The sequence below is a fragment of the Cyprinus carpio genome, chromosome A22 (assembly GCF_018340385.1).
Source record: "Cyprinus carpio isolate SPL01 chromosome A22, ASM1834038v1, whole genome shotgun sequence".
Classification (NCBI taxonomy): domain Eukaryota; kingdom Metazoa; phylum Chordata; class Actinopteri; order Cypriniformes; family Cyprinidae; genus Cyprinus; species Cyprinus carpio.
In genome coordinates, this window is record NC_056593.1 from 11,265,797 (window position 1) to 11,290,806 (window position 25,010).

Below are 25,010 nucleotides of genomic sequence, written 5' to 3' on the forward strand. Positions count from 1 at the left end.
AATCTAAAAATATTGGATGAGGAAAAAAAAAACAAAAAAAACAATATTACTAAATATAACATTATAAAGTGAATGACTTGACTTTCTAAAAAAAAAATACCGACCAATAGCGACACCAGCAGGTACAGCAGGACTCGGCATCTCTCTTGCCTCCCCTGAGCCCACTCACTTTTAACAGACTCCCTAAAGTGTGCGGATGTAAATACAAATGTAACTACGAATGAATGGGGGAAAAGTCATATGGATATGACTTATGTTTGGCTGCGATTGTTTCATGCGATAAATCCCACCTCATGTTCGTGCATGTTCCGCATTCGCTAACCAGTCTGAAAGAACAATATAATAGCGTTAATGGGAAGACTAATTAAAAAAATTGTGTAAACAAGTAAACATTTTCTAGTGAGTAATCAGCTTGGTGAAATTTTAAATAAATTTAATGTGACCAATATTTACCGATCTTTGATGATTGATGATCCGAAAAATTCCAAAATAGTTAGAAATTAAATATTAGACCTAAAGAATAGCTGAACATAAGTTCACAAATAAAATACATTGTTTAAATTGTTACTGCTTTGAGTTATCATTTTGGAATAAATATTAAATGCTTAAAACAGTAACTTGATGAGAATCATACTTTATTTAAATATAAAATAGATTTTTTTTTCCTGATAGTGTAAGTAATGTGTATTTAACCAAGTGTATTTAACCAATCAATTTATATTTGATTTAAAAAAAATTAAATAAATAAACTTTGAGGACTCCTTATTTCAGAACACAATCACACACCACTGATTCAAATATCTAAGCTATTAAAATGAACAGTCATTGCAATATATTCGAAAAGAGAGTAGAAATGAGAAAACTGATTGCAGATTTTGTTGCACTTTGTGGTTGCACTGAGAAAGCAAAAAGATACATTTTGGCGCATCAAATCAAGCTAACAAAGCGAAACACAATTAACTACTATATAAATAACTGCTATTCGAGCTGCTATAATTTACTAAATCGTGAAGTGTCGAATAAAGCGTTAATCCGTGTCAGCTGTTTCTATATACTGTTTCGTACCTTTGAGTATTGTACCTACATCATAAAATGTGGTTTTAAAAAAAAAAGTTGAAAGATGCATAACAAACAAAAATGTGAGTTGTGCAGTGCAGGGCAATTTTCTTTAAATCCACTGGTAAAAGTGGCACTCGACAAACCTCAACAAGTACCCCTGAATATAAGATTAAAAATAGAGGAAGAACTTGCACAGGTAAATATATATATATATATATATATATATATATATATATATATATATATATATATATATATATATATATATATATACACATAACAATTTTTTCTTTTTGCAGATAAATGCTGGATTTGATGTCCTTCTTGTTCCTCTTTTTGCAGATAAATGCTGGATTTGATGTCCTTCTTGTTCCTCCATTAGTTACAATGATGGGAATGTGTCTAGGAGTGTGTGACAGTAATGGGCTCTGTGAATGAGTAATTATTGCAATACTGCCATACTGCATTTTTTCCATCAAAAAAAAAAAAAATAAAAAAAAAAAAAAAAAAAAAAAAATCTTTTTTTTTTCCCCCATTCATATACAGTAGATGATATACCTATAGAGTAATTTCACAGCAACATCTGTCTCGGCAGTGTGCCGCTGCTCTTGCGATGAGTTCCTCGGGATAATTGCAATGTGCAGTACCATAGAACGGCATTTAGCGAGATGAAAACGCAGCGGCAACTTTGAATGTTTACATGCGGTGTGCAAACCTGTGGAAGTGTGGCCACAGAGGGGGGTCAGGGGCGGGTAGCAGCTGTAGCCAGCAAAGGGTTAAACAAGGACCACCATATTTTCATGCATCTTCTGCTTCTGACAGATGAAAAATGTCAACTGTCCTGTTTTTATTTTGGAGTTTTTGCACTATTCATCTGGTTCATTAGTGCCTGGGCGCTCTTGGCCCTGACAGCTGCTCGCCCCGTGCTCCCGGCCCCTGAATTTTTCAGGCTAATTTGATTCGGGCGCCCAGGCGATGGGCAAGATGATTGACTTGCTCCCTGACCCCCGGAGCCCAGCAACTCCCCTCATTGGTATTCCAGAGAAGTCCACCCCGCACCACGCTGGCCTGCTGTCTGTCTGTGGGGCTTCGGCTACCGGTGCACGGTGGCGAAAGACACACACGTTTACACACTCACATGCGCACACAAAAGAGGAGGGAAAAACACACACACAGACACCAAAGCTCAGAGGAACATACTTAAACAGAATCTCAACCACCAACACATAAGTGCACTGACACAAATACACACCAGACATGTAAAAACAGCCACGCCTGCTCAGAAACACACACACATAGATAGATGCTCACAATATCGCAACAACATAACTAAAAACAACTAAAAAAGACAAACACATATGGCCACCCAGATAGGAAGACAAAAACAGACTCTTTTCTAATACCTACCTGAATACAACCTGACTGCCCTAGCTTGCTACAATACCTTTTTAATGGGTGAACCACTAAGGCCAAACTATATTTTTTACATAATATATTTATACAGAGCATTTTTTTTTCTGCATGCAAATGCAGGCACAAATTCAGAAAAAAGAAAAAAACAATGCTCGGGGGCGACAGTTTTTTCTGAGCCATTAAAATGAATTTTCATTGTTATATTCCAAAAGAGTAAAGTTTTGAAAGGTTGTAAAATACAGTTTTGCGCTAACACAGCGCCCCTTGTGGTAGCACTGAGAATAAAACGTGAACTTGCATTATGAATTAAAATTCACACATTTTGGCACACCAAATCAAGCTACCAAATTGAAACGCAATCAATCATTATGGTCCTCGAGAAGAGACTCGGGACATTTGAAGAGCAATGGTGTTTATGTTGACGCACTGCCCACTAGGCTATAGGTGCCGACAATTAACTAAACTGTTAAAAGTGTCGACTACAGCATGAAATTTAGGTCTTCTGTCATTGTGCCAGTGGTTTCTATAAACATTTTTATATAGTTAAATATTGTACCCACACCGTACAAAGTGGTAACCTGCAGTTAAGAGCTATTTCTTCCCGATTTAACCAATAAAATAGCTTTGTTGGTAAAAATGTATGATTGATTTAGTGAGGTTAAATAATATTTTCAAAATTAAACTACTTAATTTAGATGTTACCATGTTAAGATGTTATTTTTTTTTTTTTTTAATACACAATGCATATATATATACACACAGACACATTAGTACGATATTGGTAAGTGGACAATATATATTTCTTTTTATGTATCGTAGTGGTCAATAATACATTTTTATGCATTCTCATTTACTCTGTTTTTACATTCAGATTAACTTTGCTATCTTATATTTTGAATCCTTAACAACACTATTAATTTAATAATGCACTTAAATGTAATCTTTGGAAAATCTCCATTTTCCATACCACACATTATGATGAAGTAATGCTTAAATTCACTTGTAGAACTTAAGATGATTGAGCTTTGTTTTATATATATATATTTAAAATGTATTTTGAAAAAAAGAGTATAGAATTTTAATGTCAGCCATTTATTGGGTATTAGCCATAACATGAAAATAAACACTGGCTTATCTCAATCTAGGAGATCTTTTGATTCTCCATCTTAATATTGATCTTTGTACTTCATTGAACTCTTTGCATGCCAATTAATCTCCTAGTAAAAGTCCTTAGTATAAAGGAACAAAAAATAATCATGTTCGAGTGTGAGAAAACCATCAATATTTCATGATGCTCATCCTTCTCGCACTCTTCTTTAATGATATATTAATCAAATGGAGGCGCAGGCATAAGGAAGGAACACAATTAAATATGAATCCATATTCTGCGACTTAAAAAAGTCTCCATCTGAAGCCACAAACAGGCACTGACTTGTATGAATGCCTAACCCACACACATAGTGATGTTTAAGCTCTCTGGGTTTTCCTCTTGAACAAATGAGAAGAGAAAAATCTCCACTTCTCCTCTTAGTAGCACCATCACCCCGAGAAGAAAAGTTTCAGACACGTGTTATGTTTGTAAATTTGCTGAATGAGTGTGCAACACTTCTCAGTTTTATGCATCATTAGCAAAACATGGGGCTCATCAGAATGTTAAGAGTTCTTCCGAGACGCCGGCGTTCGCGTACGCCACTCTCCCAAAGCATCTTTAAAGAACATGAGTATTCCGCATCTGTACACGGCTGGGCCAAATTAATTCACTAAGCTATCAAATTAAAATCTGAGATCTGTGGTGAGAAGACACCAAGGTATACTGAGTAATCTATATATGAATAGGATGCGGGGCAGATTTAATTAGCTCAAACGTCTTGATGGATGTTTACTATTCAGGTGTGGGATAACACTTCTCAAAAATCTGCTCTAAAAATTTAATATATAAACCTCCCGAACTCTGAAAACGAAGTGCTACAACGCATCCCAGCAACTACGGATTAAGCATTCTTATTTAATGACAGAATATCATTAGCAACACATATCAAAAATGCAACACACCTCTTGCATGGGTTGCATGCTAATCTGTTTGCTTTTAACGCTCTTGTTAATCCGATTCGGTTCTCATCTCCGATGTTCTACTGAAAACACATGGTCGTAAACGAAGATGTGACTTCACAGTTTTAATTGTAAAACCTGGAGCAGGAAACCTGGCCTCGTGTTTTTGCGATGAAGGGAGATGCAACGGTCTCAGCCTCTTATTTATGCCAACTTAAATCTGAAATGCCTTCGAGAACAGCTATTAAGAAGAGGTTTAAGAGGACTTCAAAAGGCCAGGCCTGACCGTGAGCGCAGAGATCCACCAATATGAACTCGGTCTGTCTTTAATAGAGAGTGGAGATGGTGCGGGGTGGAAACGGCGAGGACACGGAGAGGGCCATCTGGGTAGCTTGAGACGATCCTTTCATTTTCAGCGTCATAAAACTCAACACCAAAACCAATTGCATGAGTGCTCCAAGGATGGGTTAGATCATCACAGGCTAATACAGCCACAGGAAATGGTCTTCATAGTTGGGGGAAGGAAATAATAGAAGAGAATTCCATAAAAATTTGTGGTCTGATTCAAGGTTAAAATTTAGTCAACTGAAAGGTGAATTCAATGCACAGTAGTGGTGGGGACTTTTGATTCAAATCTGTGATTTGGAATATCTGAATCAGTTCAGCAAATGATTCAGGCAACCTGTGCGAACAATAGGGAAAACTGCATACTGACTTAAATTTTGAGGTAATAAACTTCTCATAGTCACACAGACTGTAAGGAGATATAAATACAATTAAAGTGTGAGAATTAACTTGTGCTAGGCTACGGATGTGTGCGAGACCACTGCACATACTAGGCGCTTCAGATCAAAGCCTCAGTGGTCTAACAGCGCTCGTCAATTTCAAAATGACTGATATGGCCAATCAAATCAAAGTAGGCGGGGTTTACTGTTCACAGAAGCAGAGTGCAAAGTGTCAGTAAATAGTGAGGTAAGATGAAGCTGCAAATCATTTAATATTAGTCAACTTTTAACGATATGTTTTATGATTGAAATGTTAAATGACCGACAGCTATATCCAGTGATGGAAACTACAAAAAAAAATTCTCAAATATGTCCACTTTTAGAGAGAAAGAGAGAAAGAGAGAGAGAGAGAGAGAGAGAGAAAGAGAGAGAGCAAGATGTGTAAACTGTCTGCGTCTAAAGCAGTGCATTAATATAGAACAGTTATTAAACTGAATGGTTTTAATGCATTGGCCTTGTCACACACACACCAGTGATGCGCAGGTCAATGTATAAACAACTCGCACCCGACCGACGTTTTCAACTAAGCCGCCCGCAACTCGGACCACAAAAAAAGAAAAAGAAAATATTGTACCCGACCCGCTTCCTGACCCGCATTTTTTAAAAGTAGTAAATGCTCATTGTAGCGCAGGGGCGTAGAATTAGGGGGGGACGCCAGGGACGTGTCCCTACCAATGTCCAGCGACTGCCAAACTGTCCCTAATGATAATTTTGAAAAAAAACAATTAAATATATGTATATGTTTTGTAATTTCGCATCTGATCGCATCTGAACCATCATACCATTGATATTATTACCTAAGAAGTTAAAGTAAATAAGCTACGTTAGAAAACGGCGCGCTTTCAAGGACGCACATTTATTATTTTTAAATGGGCGGAATGTAGTCACTCACCGGACAAGAAGCGCAACAGCTGATGATACTGAACTGCAGCGTGCCGGTTAGAGCGGTTCTCGTTCTTGAGTCAAGAACCAGTCAGCAGTACACTGAACTGAGAACCGTTTCATTCAGACACGTCCGATTTGAGAACCGAGGAGCTGATGATACTGCGCATGCGTGATTCAGCGCGAAGCAGACTGACACACAGCGCGTCTGAACCGAACTGGTTCTTTTGGTGATTGATTCTGAACTGATTCTGTGCTAATGTTATGTGCGCGGGGAAACCGAGGGCTTGAATGAAGGGCAATCTGGCGAAACGTACTGTAAGTTTATTTAATAACAAATAAATCGCAATGGATTATGTATAGTAAGTGGATCATGGTTTCTGCGCTGATTATTTACTTTATATCTTCAAGACTTAAATCCTCGTATGCACATTATCGCTGTTACTGTATTTGGGTGCGTTGTTGCAAAACGTAATTGTAAACTTTTCATGATTATGAGGTTTTTAACTGACTAAAGTTATGATTACTGACTTAATATATTTAAATGTTTGATAGACTTGAAGCCATTACGTCATCGCCAATGACATCATTACGTCGAGCGTAAAAGAGCCGGTGAACGGTTTTTTTCAACCGGTTTTTTTAACCGAACTGTCCAAAAGAACCGGTTTGCGGAAAAGAACCGAACTTCCCATCACGAGACTGAGCTCATGCGTCATCTTCGCGCCAGTTATTCAGCCAATAAAGTGTAAGCCTATGTATTTCAAAATTGTGTCTAGTAATATATAAATTACAAAGGTTTAATTGGCATCTTTATTTTCAAACGACCCGACCGACCGTGACCCGAATATCATTAAAAATATTTTTGGATGACTCGTAACCGCGGGTGACCGCAGGCACCCGCTCATTTTGGATCAACCCGCGCATCACTGACACACACACACACATACAGTGGTGTTCAGTACGGTCACACTGTATATTTGTTATTCAAGAAAAATTTTAAAAATTAAAAAAAAAAAAAAAAAATGAAAAAAAAATCCTCCGAAATTATTTGCATGAAAATCAAACATGACTATTGTTTTATTTTTTATCGTATAATAAAAAAATGTGTATGTACTGTATAAATACATAATGCATGAAAAAGGGGTGGGGTTTGGGGGGTTTTGCACAGTGCTTAACCAGAAAAATAAAAAATGGCACGTCATGCTGAAAAGGTTGCCGACCCCTGACCTACATGATTCACTAAGTATAAAAAAGAGCATACACATGGCGCTGAAAATACAGAAAATAATAAACTACCCCCATGTCGTTCCAAACCCGTAAAAGCTTTGTTCATCTTCAGAACACAGTTCAAGATATTTTGGATAAAAACAGGGAGGCTTGAGACTGTCCCATAGACTGCCAAATAAATAAAAGTGTCAAGGTCCAGGAAAGTATGAAAGACATCATCAGAATAGTTCATCTTCCATCAGTGGTTCAACCGTAACATTATGAAGTGACGAGAATACTTTTTGTACACGAAGAAAACAAAAAAAATGGTTTAAGAACCTACACCTTTTTCACTAACTATTTACAATTTAAAATTTTAATTATAAATTTTCAAAACTTACCAAAAAAAAAAAAAAATGTATTTATTTTAACTTCTTATTATCATTTCAAAATTTTAATTGGAAAGGTGCAGAACTTGGTAAAGGTTTTTGCACCTGCTATATGAGCACAATTTAAAAAATGATATACATGATACAGAAAGTTTAAATCGCATTGGAAACAAACAGGAAATCAATTTCATCTAGTGGAAATGTCTGGTACTGCATTCAAACTAAATCTTACAGAAAGCTCAGTTTTTTAATATATCAACCTCAAAATTGGAACACGACTTTTGATTTTCTCTTAGTTTTAGAATAAAACATGTTTTGGAAAATACATATTTCATAATAAAATTGTAATTAGTATTTTTGGTCATTTTTAAACAACTACTACTTTTAATTTCACTTTAACAATTTTCACGCACGCGTATGGATGTGTGTGAATGGCTGCAAAAACTTGGTATAAAGTTTAACAGCAGTTAGCTTTCAGCCTACTAAATCATTTATTATGTACTTTACTAAACGCACAAAATATTAACTAAACACCCAAACAGACGGTGTGACCCTCAATTCTTCCACTCACCACAAAACCACACTTTTTCTTGCAGAGAGCTGTCAATAATGCAGATGGACCATGCAGTACAGTGCAGTGCTATTGACAGATGCACAGTGGAGAGCACGTGTCCTGTCTACCGTGAAGGCCATTTGGGAATCAACCCCAACTCTGGCCTTGTCCTACACCCCTCCTCTTCATCAAAGGATGATCAGCTGACCAAATGAGCACCAACTGAGAGCATCGGCATCAAATGGAATAGCAGATGCATATCGAGGAATACAATGGCACAGGTATTGATGATTTTCAATCAAGGCCTCATGACCTCAACAGCTTGCACTGCCCCCGCCCTCCACGAATCCCCCATAACAGATCGACTGAAAGATTCATGCTCTCAGAATAAAGGAATTACATGCACACATATAGGCCTTTCACACAAAATAGATCAATGAGGATCAATGGAAGATGGCACAAGTCTGCAAATTACCAATTCAGCAGTACAGCACTGCAACTAGCTTACGATTGTCTACTAAGAAAATATTTACACACACACTCCAAAATAAATAATGAAACTGGACATACACAATATATGGGCCTATATGTATGAAATGAACGTCAATAAAATGACACAACATTCTTTTTGTCCCATCTATTAAATTATTCAAAAATGCATTAAAAATTGATTATGTACATTCAATGACTTGAATACATCTCTACTACGATGAACATGTTTTTAGTTTCTAAATCATAATTCATTTTGATATTCTGGGGTAAAATGGTAGAGAGAGATACAGCTGTTCTGATATTATAATGAAGAACAAAAGCTTAAAAAACCTGCTTCACAGCTTATTAACATTTCACAAACTTCTAAATTAGTTCAGGTTGCGATGCAACTTTGCAAAAATGAGAATAAAAATTAAAATAGATTTTTGTAATTTTGTAAACGTGTCTGTGTGTGTATATATATATAAATTAAAAATACAAATTAATACAAATTAAACGTAAAATATTTTAAAAATTAAAAAAGTAATTGGATTGTGCATTTTTTCTGAAACCCTTTTTTATTTTTCATTTATTTTTTTATTGAGAACACCAACATATAGACTAAATCACAAATTTAAAAAATATTAAAAACTTGAAAAATGTAATTTGATCGTAAAATTTAATTTTTTCTTAAACTTTTCTTAATTTTCTTGGAGGACATGCCATTGACCACACACCAACTAACTCATACAGACATATATATAAAATCGTTGCTGTCTTTTGATTTTTAGAGTTTAAAAAAAGGTAATAAACATTGAGATGATCAACTGAAAACTTCAAAACTTTGTAATAACGAAAGAAAAACAGTCCACAATCCTCCTTTACTGTAACATCACAGCAACTGCCGGCGGGTTTGCCGATCATCAGATCTGTCACTCAAACAGATGTCAATTCATCACCTCCCAGCTCCCCGCCTCCTCCAGGTCACATGACCTGCTGGAAGCGGGACAAGATGAAAGTCTTCATGTACCAAGGGGCGACAGCACCGATCTGTTCGAGGCCGAGCCCGGCCCTGGCTTTAACAGAAGCTTAAGAGATCACAACTGTTCCCCGTTTGCCTTCTCCCCGCACTTGGCTGACCCATGGCCACTGCTAAGCAGGGTGGACTGATCACTCTGATGGGCCTGGTGCATTATGGGAGACTAATTAGTGCCAAGAAATGCTGTCTCCAAGCAGCGGTGAACTCAGATGGTTGTTTTTCAGCCCCAGGCACTTTGGGAGGTGTAGCTACTGGTAAGCTTCCCCCCAAAAAAGAGTCAAAAGACGAAGTGGAGAAAGAAAAAAAAAAAAAAAAAAAAAACAAAGAAAAAAACACACACTCTGGGGATTGAAGGGATAGAACGGCTACCGGACTAACAATGCGTCTATTTCCACACTGTGCGAGTGTGAATTTGCGCCTGCTTTTGTGTGTTTATATACCAGTTTTTGGTAGCCAGTGTGTCTCCTGGGATCAAGCATTGTGTCATTTACGGATTGCTGCTACCCATTCCAGGTGGCCCAAGTCACCTGGTTAAGAGGAAACCAGGGCCAAAAACACAGAGAAACATACAAAATGCCCACTTTTGAACAGGGATCTGTGATTTCGCAAGATCTGTTATGTAAGATCTCACACTGCTTAAAGGGACAGTTCCCCTGAAAATTATGATTCTATCATCACTTACTCACCTTCATCTCATTTCAAAGACTAACCGTCTTTCGTTGAACACAAAATGAGAATCTTTGAAGAATATACAGGTCGTTATTTTTTTCTTTTTTCTCAATTTAAAGAAACTTTTGAATGAAGCATTCATGAATCCATGGAAATGTTTTCCTTTCCAGTTACTTCCTACAGTCTGAATAGAAATACTTTGCCTTTATTTTATTGTCGAAAAAACATTATTAAATCCTATAAAAACAGTGGTTTTCAACTTGGGGGAGAGGATATAATAAACTTAAAATACTAAAAATGAAGTTACATTAAAACTAAATTACACCCAAAAAATAAAGTTTTCATAATTTACTCATCCAAATGTCATTCCAAACCTGTATAAGTTTCTTTATGTTGAACACAAAAGAAGATATTCTGAAGAACAAAAAAAGTTGTTGGTCCCTATTTACTTCCACAGTAGGCAAAGAAACACAGTCAACGGGGACCACCAACTGTTTGAAGTACCAGCATTCTTCAAAATATCTTCTAAGAAAAAAAAAACATAAAAAAAAAAAACCACATAAAGGTATGAAAAAAACACAATGATTAGCAAATAACCATACCTTTATAAATAACTAAAACATTAAACACACAACATTAAACTGACATATTTTTGAGTTTTTTTTTTTATTACAACAGAAGTACTAAAGGGGGGCCTTGAAATCAAAAAGAGTGAGATTCACTGCTATTAAAACATTTTAAAAATACTGAATAAAATTATTGTTTAATCTAATCAAACTGTATATTGAATCAAACTTGTCAGAATTATCAAAAATCAATTTAGGGGGGGGTAGGGGCATTTACCACTGGCACTTAGATATTTTGGCTTCCAAGCTTCAAAATGACAAAAGAGCACATTAAAGTATCCTTAAAATGGTTCATATGGTTCTCTGAAGTTTTTTAATCACTGAAATTCTGACCTTTGTAGCTGTTCTTGATTATTTCTGAGAGCAAGAAGTAGTAATGTCTAATTTGTGAATGAATCATTCTTTTTAATGAATGTAATAATCTTTTTTATTTTTTATTTTATCAACTGGACCAGTTCACAAAACTATGTGAATGACTCATTCACAAACCAACCGATTTGGTTCTCAATGACTCATTGATCCAATCAATGCTAACCCTAATTCTAACATCTCACTGGAGGTGAAAATTATTAATGAATAGCAACTTAAATTTAATTAAAGTTTACTTCAGAAAATTTGGAATTAGAGTCAAATAGTCCAATTTTATGGTGTTTATTTGTCATTTGAAGCTAGGAAGCCCCAGTCCACATTCACTTTCATTATATTGAAAAGAGAGGCACAGATGTTCTTCAAAAATGTACCTTCCGTGTTTCACTGAAAAAGGTTTTGGAATGACGTGAAGGTGAATAAACTATCCCTATCCATTTAACTATCCCTTTAAGGTTTACACAATTATCACAGCCGAAAAAAACATAGCTGACCTCCTTGCAACTTCATTTTCATTTTAACTGCGAGCTGAAGAGAAAACCACTGCTCTGAGTCTAATGGATCCTGGTCCGCTGTGTCGTGGAGAAGCGTATGCTATTAAAGTCTAATCAAAGCAGTCAGTATCATTTCGTAGTAAGAGCAGTGGATGTTATTTAAAACACATGTAAATGTCATTCAGATTTCCTCATCAGCTTGGAAACATACTGCAGGTATCCTTTGCGGAGACCATTTACCTCGGAGTACAAAACCAAATTGTAATTGTCACGACAGACAGCAAGGTGTAGGATTGCGTCTCACAAAAGGAGACAAACAGTGCTGGCAGAAGCTCAGGAAGAGAATGGGAGAGTTAGGGAGGGATGGGGTGTATAAACAGAGGAGGGGGAGTGATGGGATGGGTTTCTATACCTTACCTCATAGAGCAGGCAGCCTAGCGACCAGATGTCAGATTTGAAGTTATATCCGTTTTCGTGTATTCGCTCGGGAGACATGTAATATGGGGTGCCCACTGGAACAGAAAAAAAAGACAGATAGAGACAGAGAGAGAGTTAGGCTGTCTGGTTTGCTATGCGAGGAGTTCATCCATGGATGCTTCATTGACAAAGGTTTCAGAATTCAGACTGAGGAGTTTTAGATGACTAAAGTGAGGTTGCTAACAAAGAGTTAGTAGTGTAGTTTTTTTTTTTTTTAAGAAAAATTTATTTTAAATAGATCAGAATTTAAAGCAGAAAAACTTATAACAATAAAAAATAAAACAACCCTAAATAAATCATCACATCTGTAACCTTTGTCAAAGAATCCTGAAAAAAAGCATCATGCTTTCCTACAAAAATGTTGAGCTGTTTTTAACATTGATAATAATAGGCAGTGTGTCTTAAGCAGCAAATCAGCATATTAACATGATTTCTGAAGGATCATGTGAAACTGAGGCTTCCGTTTATGTCTAAAATTTTAGAAAAATTTGTGTCTGCTCAATTGTGCTCCTTCCTGCAAAAAAATAATCTCTATGAAGAATTTCAGTCAGGTTTCAGGCCCCACCATAGCACAGAAACTGCACTTGTTAAAATTACAAATGACTTGCTTCTTGCAAGACTGCATCTCATTGCTAGTTTTACTTGATCTTAGTGCTGCGTTCGACACCATAGATGATGACATACTCATAGATCGAATACAAACCTATACAGGTATTCAAGGGCAATCTTTAAGATGGTTTAGATCCTACCTGTCCGATCGCTACCACATTGTTTATTTAAATTGGGAGTCATCTCAATTTAAAATATGGAGTGCCACAAGGATCTGTCTTGGGTCCACTGCCATTTTCAATATACATGTTGCCCCTTGGTAATATTATCAGAAAATACAGGATTAGTTTTCACTGTTATGCTTATGATACTCAACTATACATCTCAACGAGATGTGTATGAACGCGGATGGGTGACATGAATGGAGATGGCTCCAGATCGGCAATGTATTATTTGGTTTCCAACAAGGTCCATCGCCCAACATGAAATTAATTTGCTGAATGCAGAATAAACTGTATTTTCCTGCACTCAAATTTGCCAATCTAAAGCATGATCTAAAGGAAACGCCATATGGCGTTTGAGGTCATTTGTGAATTAACATAGCCTTATAGTATAAATAAAACAACAACTGTTACTGTTATTACACTTGTATACAAAGCTTTGTATTATGTTTGCTATAGATTGTGATGCGGTTGTCACGGCGACCATCACAGCGACTGTCACAGCCCTCCTGAAAATTCAGCTTCTTACTATCACTGGAATAAATTACATTTTAAAATAATTTTAAATAGAATGCAGCTATTTTAAATTGTTTTAAATATTATACAATGCTATTGTTTTGAACGGTAGTGTATATTCAAAGTAAAGTATGTATTCAAAAATGGAATAGAAATATTTGGTATGGCCATCATTAGAAACCACTATATATATATATATATATATATATATATATATATATATATATATATATATATATTAATTTTGTTGCGTTGTGGCTTTTTTCTGTTGTGTTGTGCATGTGTGTGTGTGTATATATATATACAATATACACACACACACACACATAAACACAGTCCCTGCGTAGTCCCTTTGACTGATACTATATATATATATATATATATATATATATATATATATATATACATATATATATACATACATATATATATACATACATATATATATATATACATACATATAGATATATATATATATATATATATATATATATATATATATATATATATATATATACACATATCATTTTCATAATTTTTTACAAACAAAACTTATTTCTCAATTTCAGGTATATGTAGTGTAACATAACTTATTCAATAAGAACCACTTTGATTTGCGTAGTCCCTTTGACTGATACATTAAAAATAAACCAGCATATATGGTTCTCGATTTCCATGATTTAATTGAAAACCCAGTTGAGAAACACAGAAACAAACATACTTCTGCTCAACATACACCTACTGTACATCCAAAATTATTTACATTTTTATCAGAATACTGACGGTACCATTTTTGAACACATAAACCTAACAAACATAACAAATAAAACTACTAAAACAAAAAAGAAAAGAAAAAAAACCAAAAGAACTACTGCTACAACAAAAAGAAATGATACTAAATACAGACACACAATTTACTAGAACAATGGCAATGAAACAAAACTGCATTCATTTGGGATATATGATGTAACTAACTTGATCTGAAAAAAAAAAAAAAACACAACCTGCGTAATTTGAGAACAGAGGTGGTTTGACGTTCAGATTATGACTTGTACAACAACTTTTACAGATGGAGCCGAATGTGAATGTTCATGAATGCATGTAGGTGGGTGGTTTAGAGAGCTGGGGGGTTAGACTGCAAGTATGTGTATTGGGGAATGAAAACCTCAGCTTACATGTGAGGAGATTTCAAATCTCTCATTCACTTCTCATTACAAAAGAACCTCAGTGATTTACAACAGGAGCCATTCAACACAGCCAAAAATGAAACTTTAATCAATTCTCTCATGTTTTTTTTCCTCGCTCCACTCTTTGGCTGTCTTTGAAATTCAATAAAACCAAAACAGCCACTGTAACAAATCTTCGATGGTTCTACCAGTTGTGCCACAAGAAAATGTAGGTCCTATCTGATGATTTCACACTGTAGCACAGGCTAATGCGTGATGGCTAACATCCAGTATATACTGGTTTGGTCTTGTTCAAAATGTGCTTCCTAAATATCATGTGTAGTTTTATTTTGAAGTATAACTGTGGGCAGGATTGTCTGTTTGCTCGACCAATGGAATAGAGCGGAAATGTTTGGTAAGCCTGCCAAAGGTAAACAATGATTACGTGCCATGATGTTGCATATGTTGGAAGGCAATGGCAGTGACAGACGTGAGACTGAACAGAGCGTCAGGTCGCTTAGTCTGTGGCCCTGCAAAGAATTGTGGGTAATTGGCAGTGACTAATAGCCATCAGGCAGAAGAGCGGGACCCAAGAGGCCAGTCAAACTCCCTACGCTATACTCCCTGAAGCCGTGACAAGCTCCTTACTGCTCAGTGACTGTGGCCAAACAGCCAGGCAGCGTGAAAGATTGATGATAGAAAGAGGGAGGGGAAAAAAAGAAAAGAGTTTAAAAAAAAAAAAACAATTCTGACAAATGCTCGCAGTTTATGAAAGTTTAGCCTTGGCACAAACAACTCAGATCTGACAAAGCGTTAAGAAGTCTCAGGTGGCGAGAACAAGAGCCAAAGTGAAACGTCTCGACACCGAACGGTGTCAGGATGGTTGGGCGGGTAGCGGGGCTGAGGTTGAAACACTTGCTGAGAAAAACACAAGCAAAGATGTGGCCCTTCCCTCCTACCGTCTCGTCCTATGATGCAATCAGTGTGTCAAACCGACCTATGTTAAAAAGTATTTTCTTTTATACAAGTGAAAGAAACTCAAACAGAAGGTGAGAGCTAGAATATGAGAAATTACAAATGCCATTAACGGAATCTGACCAGTCAATATTATTGACTTCAATAGCCATAAGTGCATTGTTATATCCAGGGATGATCCAATATGAAAAAGCCATAGGTATCAAAATAAATATAGAAAAAAAAAAAGGATTATGATTTTGAAGTTTGCGAAAGATTACATTTAAAGGGATAGTTCATCTAAAAATGTAAATTCTTTCATTAATGATGTTGTTCCAAACCTGTAAGATCTCCGTTAATCTTCGGAACACAAATTAAGATATTATTTATGAAATCTGAGAGCTTTCTGGCCCTTCATAGACAGCAACGTAAGTGACAGGTTCAACGCCCAGGAAATTAGTAAGGACTTAAAAAAGTCATGTGACATCAGTAGTTGTGTTACTGTCCACTGAAGGTCAGAAAGCTCTCAGATTTCATCAAAAACATCTTGTGTTCTGAAGATGAACGAAGGTCTTATGGGTTTGGAACAACAATTATCATTTTTGGGTGAACTATCCATTCAACTGTTATTAATCATTGCATGCCAACTTTAATATTGTTTTATAACCAATATGGTACAAACATATTGTGCATCTCTAAATATCTGTAAAAAAGCAAAAAACAAAAAAGCAAAACAAAAAAAACAAATTAAAAATGGAAACACTCCACCCATCTGGCACTGGTCACACATTAAGCCCCGCCTCCAAACTCATGCTATTAGTTGAGCCAGTGTTGTTATGTTGCAGGGTTCTAAAACAAAACAATGTTTTGAAAACATCAGTGTTGACACTTTTTGTGGGAATACACTTATGAATGGTCTACTTAAAGTTGACACTAGCTTACGAAAAACTATTTTAAACTGAAAAATAAAAAAATGGTGTAAAAAAAACAGCCACAAAGAAACTGACTCTTTCATCACATGCGTAGATTAAAAAAAGCATTGAAAAAGCACTACAGAGCAACTACTCCAGCAGCACGTCAAATTAAGTGTGCATTCCTTATTTATGCAAATAAATTGCAGGTTGCGTTGGGATTCATTCCATTTTTATGAATTATGACATTAAGATACATTCTTTCAATAACAGGCAAGATCCTTTTATAAACTAAATAAAACACTAAACCTAACTCTAAACATTACGAAAACCACAAATAAACCCAAAAACAAAAAAAATTACAAAAAATAAGTGTTAACTGCGCAAAGTGAGGGATTAAAAGAAAAATCCGTTCGGTCCCGTTAACTCCTCAGACCTCTGAGTCAGAACGGCTCTCCTAGTCACCTCAAAACCCTTGGATAAGATGCTAGAACATAATTAGCACCGCTCTTGGCGTTAATAGTAGAACGTGAAGGTTCAGGATTAGCTCGCTTTCCCTTGTTTTAATTGTTATTTCTCTTCCCGACTTTCTTTTGTTCTGATTTCCCCTCTCTTTCAGCTCACCACCCTGCTTAATTTAAAGGCTAGGAAGCCTCTGGCGGGAAACGTAAAGAAGAGCTATCTTTCCTTTCTTTCAGTCTTGCGCTTTGTTTGTATCTGTGGGCTGCGGAGCCACTCAGAGACGGAGTTAAAAGGCTAGGGCTCGGCTTCTTAAGAGAAGAATTGACAGCCGTGGAACGGCACTTCCCAGACCTCCATCCAATGTGCATCCCAGAGTTCTACCGTGGTGGTTTGTCTCATTACAGGCTGAACTGTCAACCCCCAAACCGTACCGAAGCAACCCTGCACCCTCCACCCCAAACCGCCCCCATGCAGGGAGAGAAACGGAGAGGGGGAGCCACTGTGAGGAGCGAGCGAGAACGGGAGCGGGAAGCTTTGGTCTGCCCGCCCTGAGGGAGACACAGATCGAAGGTCTCTTTGCCCATGGGTGAATTTAACCTGCCATGTAGACACTCATGAATTTCATACCCTGCTAAGGCTCAACCTTCAGCCTTCGTATGGAGAGCCGGAGCCTATGGGACAGGTGACAGAGAAGCGCAGGAGACTCTCTTTCGCATGTGTGCTGTACCTACCTGGGTGTCTTTATGCTCGTTTGTACATTCCTACTGTCAATACTAAAACATCCCGAGAGAAGAATTCCAGGCGCTCGGATAAATAAATAAGTAGGTAGGGAAGTAGCTAGGTAGATAACTCTACAAAAGACAAGTGCAACTGCGGTGGTACGATTCGCCGATGCATTAGCGGTTATAAATCATGTTGGGGTCCTAAAAAAGCCTTGTTAGGGATCTCTAACATGGCAGTCTGTAAATGATACCGTGTGGCACCAGCCCCGAGAGCAGGTGTGAATGGATGATGTGGTCATATAGATCCACCGGCTCCTCCGGTCCCCAGGTGACACAGGCTCCATTAAGACATGATTAAGGACAGCCCTGATTAAGCCCTTGCGGAGATTGTAGCTCATCCTGAAAAGCCGGACTTCTGAACAAGGGAGCGGAGCGTCCTGTAGAGGGCGCTGTGAGTTCAGGTTTACATGTGTTTCACAGTGTTGCTTGCAGTCGAGATGAAGGCTAGAAGCTTGCAATACAAGACATGCTGCAAACTTGGTTATTTCTAGACACTTGCAAAACTTTTTATTTATTTATTTATTTTTTTATTTGTCGACATCATACTCATCAAGCGTTGACATAAAACATACTGTTATACTCCTACACACAGATGCACATTTCACAAACATACTGGATTTATATGTCATTTATATTCTGTTTTATATTGTAGATCTTGAATACAAGACAGTAGTTATTATAATCTATTCCTGTGTGCTAATTGTGTTGTGTTTATTGTAATCTGTCAGCAACAGCATAATAACTGTAAATGCAGAAGTAGAAGTCCTGCAATCGTAATTAGATCAAAATGACCACATTAATATTTTAAGTACGTTTGCACAATTCATAAGGATAATGTGAGGCAGTCAGATGGCTGACCAAAACTCACTGGCATAAATGCTAGAGTGTCTCTAGAATATATTGGTTCCTACATATACACATTTATAAAAAAAAAATATATATAAGCAACAAAATACCTAAATTTTTTTTATTAAAATTAAAAAGCAGATGGAAAAAATAACACTAAAAACTAATTCAAAATAGACCTTTTTTTACATTTACAGGTGTCTCGGCAGCAGAAGTCGCCATAGTTGGGCAACGAGTATATCGTCATAAATGTTATAAAAATTTTAAAATAATTTTTTTTTTTTTTTACAAAAATCTAAATAGGGGAGGATTTACGATGCTGATGACCACTGAAACACATCATCACAGTCTTTTGAAAAGGGTCCATAGTAATGAAACACAGTATCATACTAAATAACACTGAGATGTACGATAAAAATAGATAATTTTAAAATCTGCTAAAGACTATTTCTTAATGTTATTAAATTGTTAGTATTATTAACTGAATAACAGTGTTAGATGATGGTAAAGGTAGTCTAAATGTGATCAGACAAGAGAAATATGACTTATGATACTTATAATATTAAAATGTCACAAGCAATCTGATCTTGATGGTGAAAATAATCTTTTTGGCAATACAAACTGCTATAAAGCAGAAAACAAGCTGTTAACAAATTTGTATATTCTTGAAATGAGATTTTAAACAACAGGCCATCTCGAATATAAGGCGTGTTAAAAGCAGCACCTCCTCGGGCAACTTCGCCAAAAGTTGCTCTGTCACCATAGGGTGTCCTAGCCTAGCATCGTTAGGGATTCAAGATCCTGTCATCCTCCAGACATCATATGTGCGGAGCGGGGTCGTGGGGTCAAGGCAACAGGAAAGGCCAACTGCTCAATGAAATGGACACAGCCACTGGCACGCTTTGCTCTCAAGTGGCCCCAGGGGCCGTCGGGAAGGCACTTTTTTATAACAGACACATGGTTCTGCTCGCAGCCAGCCCTAATGAAACACATCCGGGCCCTACTGAGTAATTAAAGGCTGTTTCCGCCACATTCAATACTCGTTTTCCCGTTTTCCAAGAAGGACAGAAAGAATCAGTGAAGGAGGTGGGAGGGAGGAGCACTTACCAAGAGAATGAGCTGCGGTTGTTTTGGAACTGAAGAAGCGTCCCAAGCCTAAGTCACCCAGTTTCACCACTCCAGTGGCTGTGATGAAGACATTAGCGGGTTTAATGTCTGTGGAGGGAGTAAATGATCAGCACAATCAAACTGAATCAGCAATCTTTTTTCACATTTTCTGCAGAATGAATGTAGATATGGTAAAATGAAGGTTAACTGAGCTGGTACTATGTATATTTAAATGTATATTTACAAGAAACAGGCTCATAATCAGATTACAGTTTCTTTTTATGGATTACTTGATTACATATTTACACTGTGCCAGTAAATCATTCTTAATTTATTGATTCTAATTATTCTTTTTTACATTCGCATGTTTACAGTTCAGTGTCACTTGATGGAATATTATTATTAAAATATTTATATTTTAAGTGTTTAAATGATTTTTATTTTACATTTTTATGATTTAATTAATTATTAGCTTTATATTAGTGCTGTCAAACAATTAATCACGATTAATCGCATCCAAAATAAAAGTTTTTGTTTACATAATATATGTGTGTGTACTGTGTATATATATTATGAATATATAAATACAAACACATGCATGTAAATATTTAAGAAAAATATATTGTTTATATTAAAAATATTTATATATAATATAAAATAAGAATATAAATATATAAATGTATATACATGTAAATATTTTCAAAATATATACTGTATGTGTGTGTATTTATATATATACACATAATAAACACACACAATACACATACATATATTATGTAAACAAAAACTTTTATTTTGGATGTGATTAATCGCGATTAATCGTTTGTCAGCACTACTTTATATCAACTCATAAACCCACTGCAGTTCTTATATGAAGCCGAGTTTGGGAAACCCTTGTTTAATGTAATGTTTAATGCTTTTTATGAAACTTTTATATATATATATATATATAGATATATATATATATATATATATATATATAAATCTCTATATATATATATATATATATATATATATATATATATATAAGGAAAATGTTTTCCTTCTCTTTACTTTTTTTAATATCAATATGTTACATCTAAAACTAGTAACCTAGATAACGTTATTAACTACAAATTTCTTCATGTAATCTGTAATCAGTAACAATTTGGTAAGAGGCAAATTTACAACTTTGTGAATGACATGCATTCAAATTCTATGGGAACCTGTGAAACTTGGCAGAATGTGTGAGAACCTGCTGATCAGATGGAACAGAATTACACATGTCAAACAGAAGCAGCATTTAATGCAAATCCAAAAAGCTAACAAAAAAGGCCTATATAAATGTTATGAAAGGTTAACGGAAAGGTTACCATTAGCAAGGTATTACGCATCACCTTGGCTGGTCTCTTGAAAGTCATTTGAGCCAAGACACATCGGTTCTAGAAGCATGTGCTCGTGTTTGATGTCAGACACCTCTGGACATGAACTTTTCCAACAGTAACATATACATACAGGCCAGGCGGTTAAGAAGAACAAGATCTGAACTGACTGCCCCCAAGAGTTTACAATCAAAAAGGGAAATGATCTGAATGTAAACCTGTGGCCTGTTGTAACCTTTACCAGTACTTCTAACACACAGACTCGCACAGGTCTTGTATGCTACAATACTTCGACAAGAGTTGCATAAATACATGGGAACTGGGGAAGACGGTCTAGGATCGCCATGGACAGTTGCGTCATCTTGCTTGTTTTCAAATGGCTGAGGATGATGCAATGCGCTCTGCAGTGTGTCTGGTCAAGCTTGTGCATAACAAAGACCTTAGAGTCTCGTCTCAGAGCTGATGAGAAGCAGATGAGAAGTGGAACAACAATTTTTTCCTTCGCAACACGCAACACACAACAAAGAACAAGCATTATGCAGTTCAAGGGTCAAACAATGTCCCGATTAGGGATAGATCAAGATGGTTGATTAGTCATCCAACAGCTGACTATTTAATTAGTTGGTTGATCAGGTTTAAACATGTATTTTCTTTACCTCTTTTTTTTTGGTAGTTTTACTGTTTTGACGGTTGCACTTTTTCTGTCTGTTTTTGCACCCAAGGATGCATATTATGTAAATGCACCTTTAAGAAAACATATAGTTATTAAATAAATAAAACAAAACATTACTAAAAACCAACACAATATAAACCATAAACCAACACAAAATACAAAATACAGTCATCAACAACAACAAGCAAAATAACAATATTTACATATCAAAATCTATCAACTTTTTAGCAACTTAGTCCACCCTGATGGACATCGTTTTCTAAATTCTACTTACCGAAATACATGGTAAATGTTATTTATCCATCTAATAACTGTCTTCTGTCAGACTTTCAACAGTTGCATTTACCTGTGATCGGGGGGGGGGGGGTTGTGGAGGGGGGATTTTGCATGATGGTGAGGATTTGATGTGAGAGGACAACTGGGTATGGACTTTTTCACTGGGGGAAGCATTTTTATGGATTACAGCCAAATATTTTGATTTGTATTTTTGGCCAGAAGTGACTGCTTAAAATGAAAACCCCTTAATTATGAATTTGTTTCTGAAAAACAAGCAGCTTTTTGCTTCAGTAAAGGTTAATTGATGAACTAAAGTTGTGATGTGGATTAATTGTGGATTACAGTTTAGTTTTTATCAGCTCTTTAGACTCTCATTCTGACGGCACCCATTCACTGCAGAGGATCCACTGGTGAGCAAGTTATGTAATACTACATTTCTCTAAATATGTTCCAATGAAGAAAGAAACTCCTATAGGTGACATATTTCTTTAAGGGTCAGTGAGAGGGTGAAAAAAGAACAGAAAAAATAAAATATGTAATAGAAGTGTAGAATATGTCCCCTTTAAAGTCTGTTTCTACATGTACATGTCACAAGACGTGTGTGTGTGTGTGTGTATACCTCTGTGCATGACACGGCGGGAGTGCATGTGCTCCAGTGCGCTACACAGCTGAACAAAGTACTTCCATACCGTCTTCTCAGGAATCAGCCGTCTTTGTTTCTTGAAATGCTGCAGGCAATAAACAAATAAATAAATAAATATGCTGTGATGGCAACACATACACACCACATAATAAATCAATCCAAACTTCAACAACCTGTAACATCAACGTTTTATCAACCTACTGAATGACTATTTAAGGCACACAGTTTTTAAAATTTAAAAAGCCTTAAGATATAAATTGTCTCAAAAGCTCAGCATGAACCCCTGCTACTCTAGAAAAAGAGCACAACAGGATGACCATGAATGTCAAGGGCTCTGATTTCGACTATAATCTGATGCAGGCTCTAGATTGAAACCCCTCAATAAACTTTCCTTCCCTTTTCATTTGAAGCAACTGCAATGGAAAACATCTGAAGTTTGTGAGTACAGCAGGAGCCTCATGGGGAAACAAACATTTGGGGAGACTTTCAAGATGCACAACAAGTACTGAGAAATGTCTCCATGAATCTGATAGAACGCAATTAAATAACGCCAATAAGATCGTTACATTACAGATGCACATGTATTTCAAAAAATTGTGATTTTATCAGTCAATACAAAGTATTAATTAGCCAAAAAAAAAAGTATGCTAAAGATAAAAATAAAAACAAACATCAAATTAAAAATAAAACAAATATTAGGTGTTTCTTCGTAACACATGGTAAATATGTGGTAAACATGTTATTTATCCATATATTATTAATCTTTTGTCAGACTTTTTGTACCATTCAAAGGTTTGGGGTCGAAAAGATTTTTAATGTTTTTGAAAGAAGTCTCTTATTCTCACCAACCCATCATAAAATATATCTAAAAAACTAAGCTAAATTTACGAAGACATCACCAAAAAATGACAATTTAAAATATTTTTTTCCTATTTGAATATATATTTTAAAAAGTAATTTATTTCTATGATGCAAAGCTGAATTTTCGGCATCATTACCCCAGACTTCAGTGTCACATGACCCTTCAGAAAACATTCTAATATGCTGATTGGCTGATGAAACATTTATTATTATTATCAATATTGAAAATTTGTTTAATATTTTTTGTGGAAATCATGAGTTTTTTTTCTTTGATGAATAGAAATTTCAAAAGAACAGCATTTACTGTAAATATATTTTATAGCAGACAAGGGTCTTTATCACTTCTTGCTGAATAAAACCCTTAATTTCTGGACGGTAGTGTGTATATATGTTACTTTACCAAAACTAAGTAAAACATTTAGTTTATTTTTAACAGAAAGTTGACTTGACTTTCAATCAATTTATGCATTCAATATCAAACAGTACCCTAACAAATCAATTGTCGCTGAACCATTGTTTTTTGCAGACGAAATATTTTTTGCCATTTTTTTTTCCTTTTATGTGGAAGGATAGTTTTAAGTTTTGGGTAGGGCAGATCGGGAAAGGTCCTGCATTCAATTAGGGGACGCCCAAGGGCTATCGCTGCCAACACAAATCACCAATCGAAAGCAAAAATTCAAAGCATCAACTGAGACAAATAATTCGCTCAAGAATCATGCAATCCAACAATGACTTTTTTTTTTTTTCGAATGCACAACTATGTTCCATGACTGCTGTAAAAGTAGAGATGGGATTTTGGGATTTTCATTAAAACACATATTTGCATGGACCAATCATCTCTTGACATGGTTATGGTGTATATCTGAATATCATTTTCTCACTTAAACACAGATTTCAAGTGTGTTTGGTATTACATTTAGCCAATTCCACATCAAAGCGCACCGTTTGTTTTAATCAAACAGATGTTTTCGCATCGCTGACAATTCCGCTCAGTACTTAATGAAGCCAACATCTATTATTCTCCTAAAACGCCGAGTGGGATACAGCATCAAATGATCCTTTTTAAAATTCTGCTGCGATTCTAAGCTTTTAGCACGGTGTTGTCCAGCACAGTTGCTTTAGAGGTCCAAGAGTGCACGACCTCGCTTCAAAGCAGAAACTAATATGACGTTACGTTATTAATTAAGACAGAATGAAGCTTGCT

General features: G+C 36.0%; 1 protein-coding gene across 1 annotated transcript in view; it reads right to left on the reverse strand.

Moving 5' to 3' along the window:
- Positions 1 to 25,010, reverse strand: part of LOC122135018 (serine/threonine-protein kinase Nek7-like) — a 68,678-nt gene that overhangs the window by 6,503 nt on the left and 37,165 nt on the right. The window contains exons 5-7 of the mRNA XM_042712454.1: positions 22,922 to 23,030; positions 19,993 to 20,100; positions 12,419 to 12,513 (exon numbers count right to left, since the gene is read on the reverse strand). Of these exons, the coding sequence (XP_042568388.1) occupies positions 12,419 to 12,513; positions 19,993 to 20,100; positions 22,922 to 23,030 (312 nt within the window). The remainder of the gene's footprint in view (positions 1 to 12,418; positions 12,514 to 19,992; positions 20,101 to 22,921; positions 23,031 to 25,010) is intronic.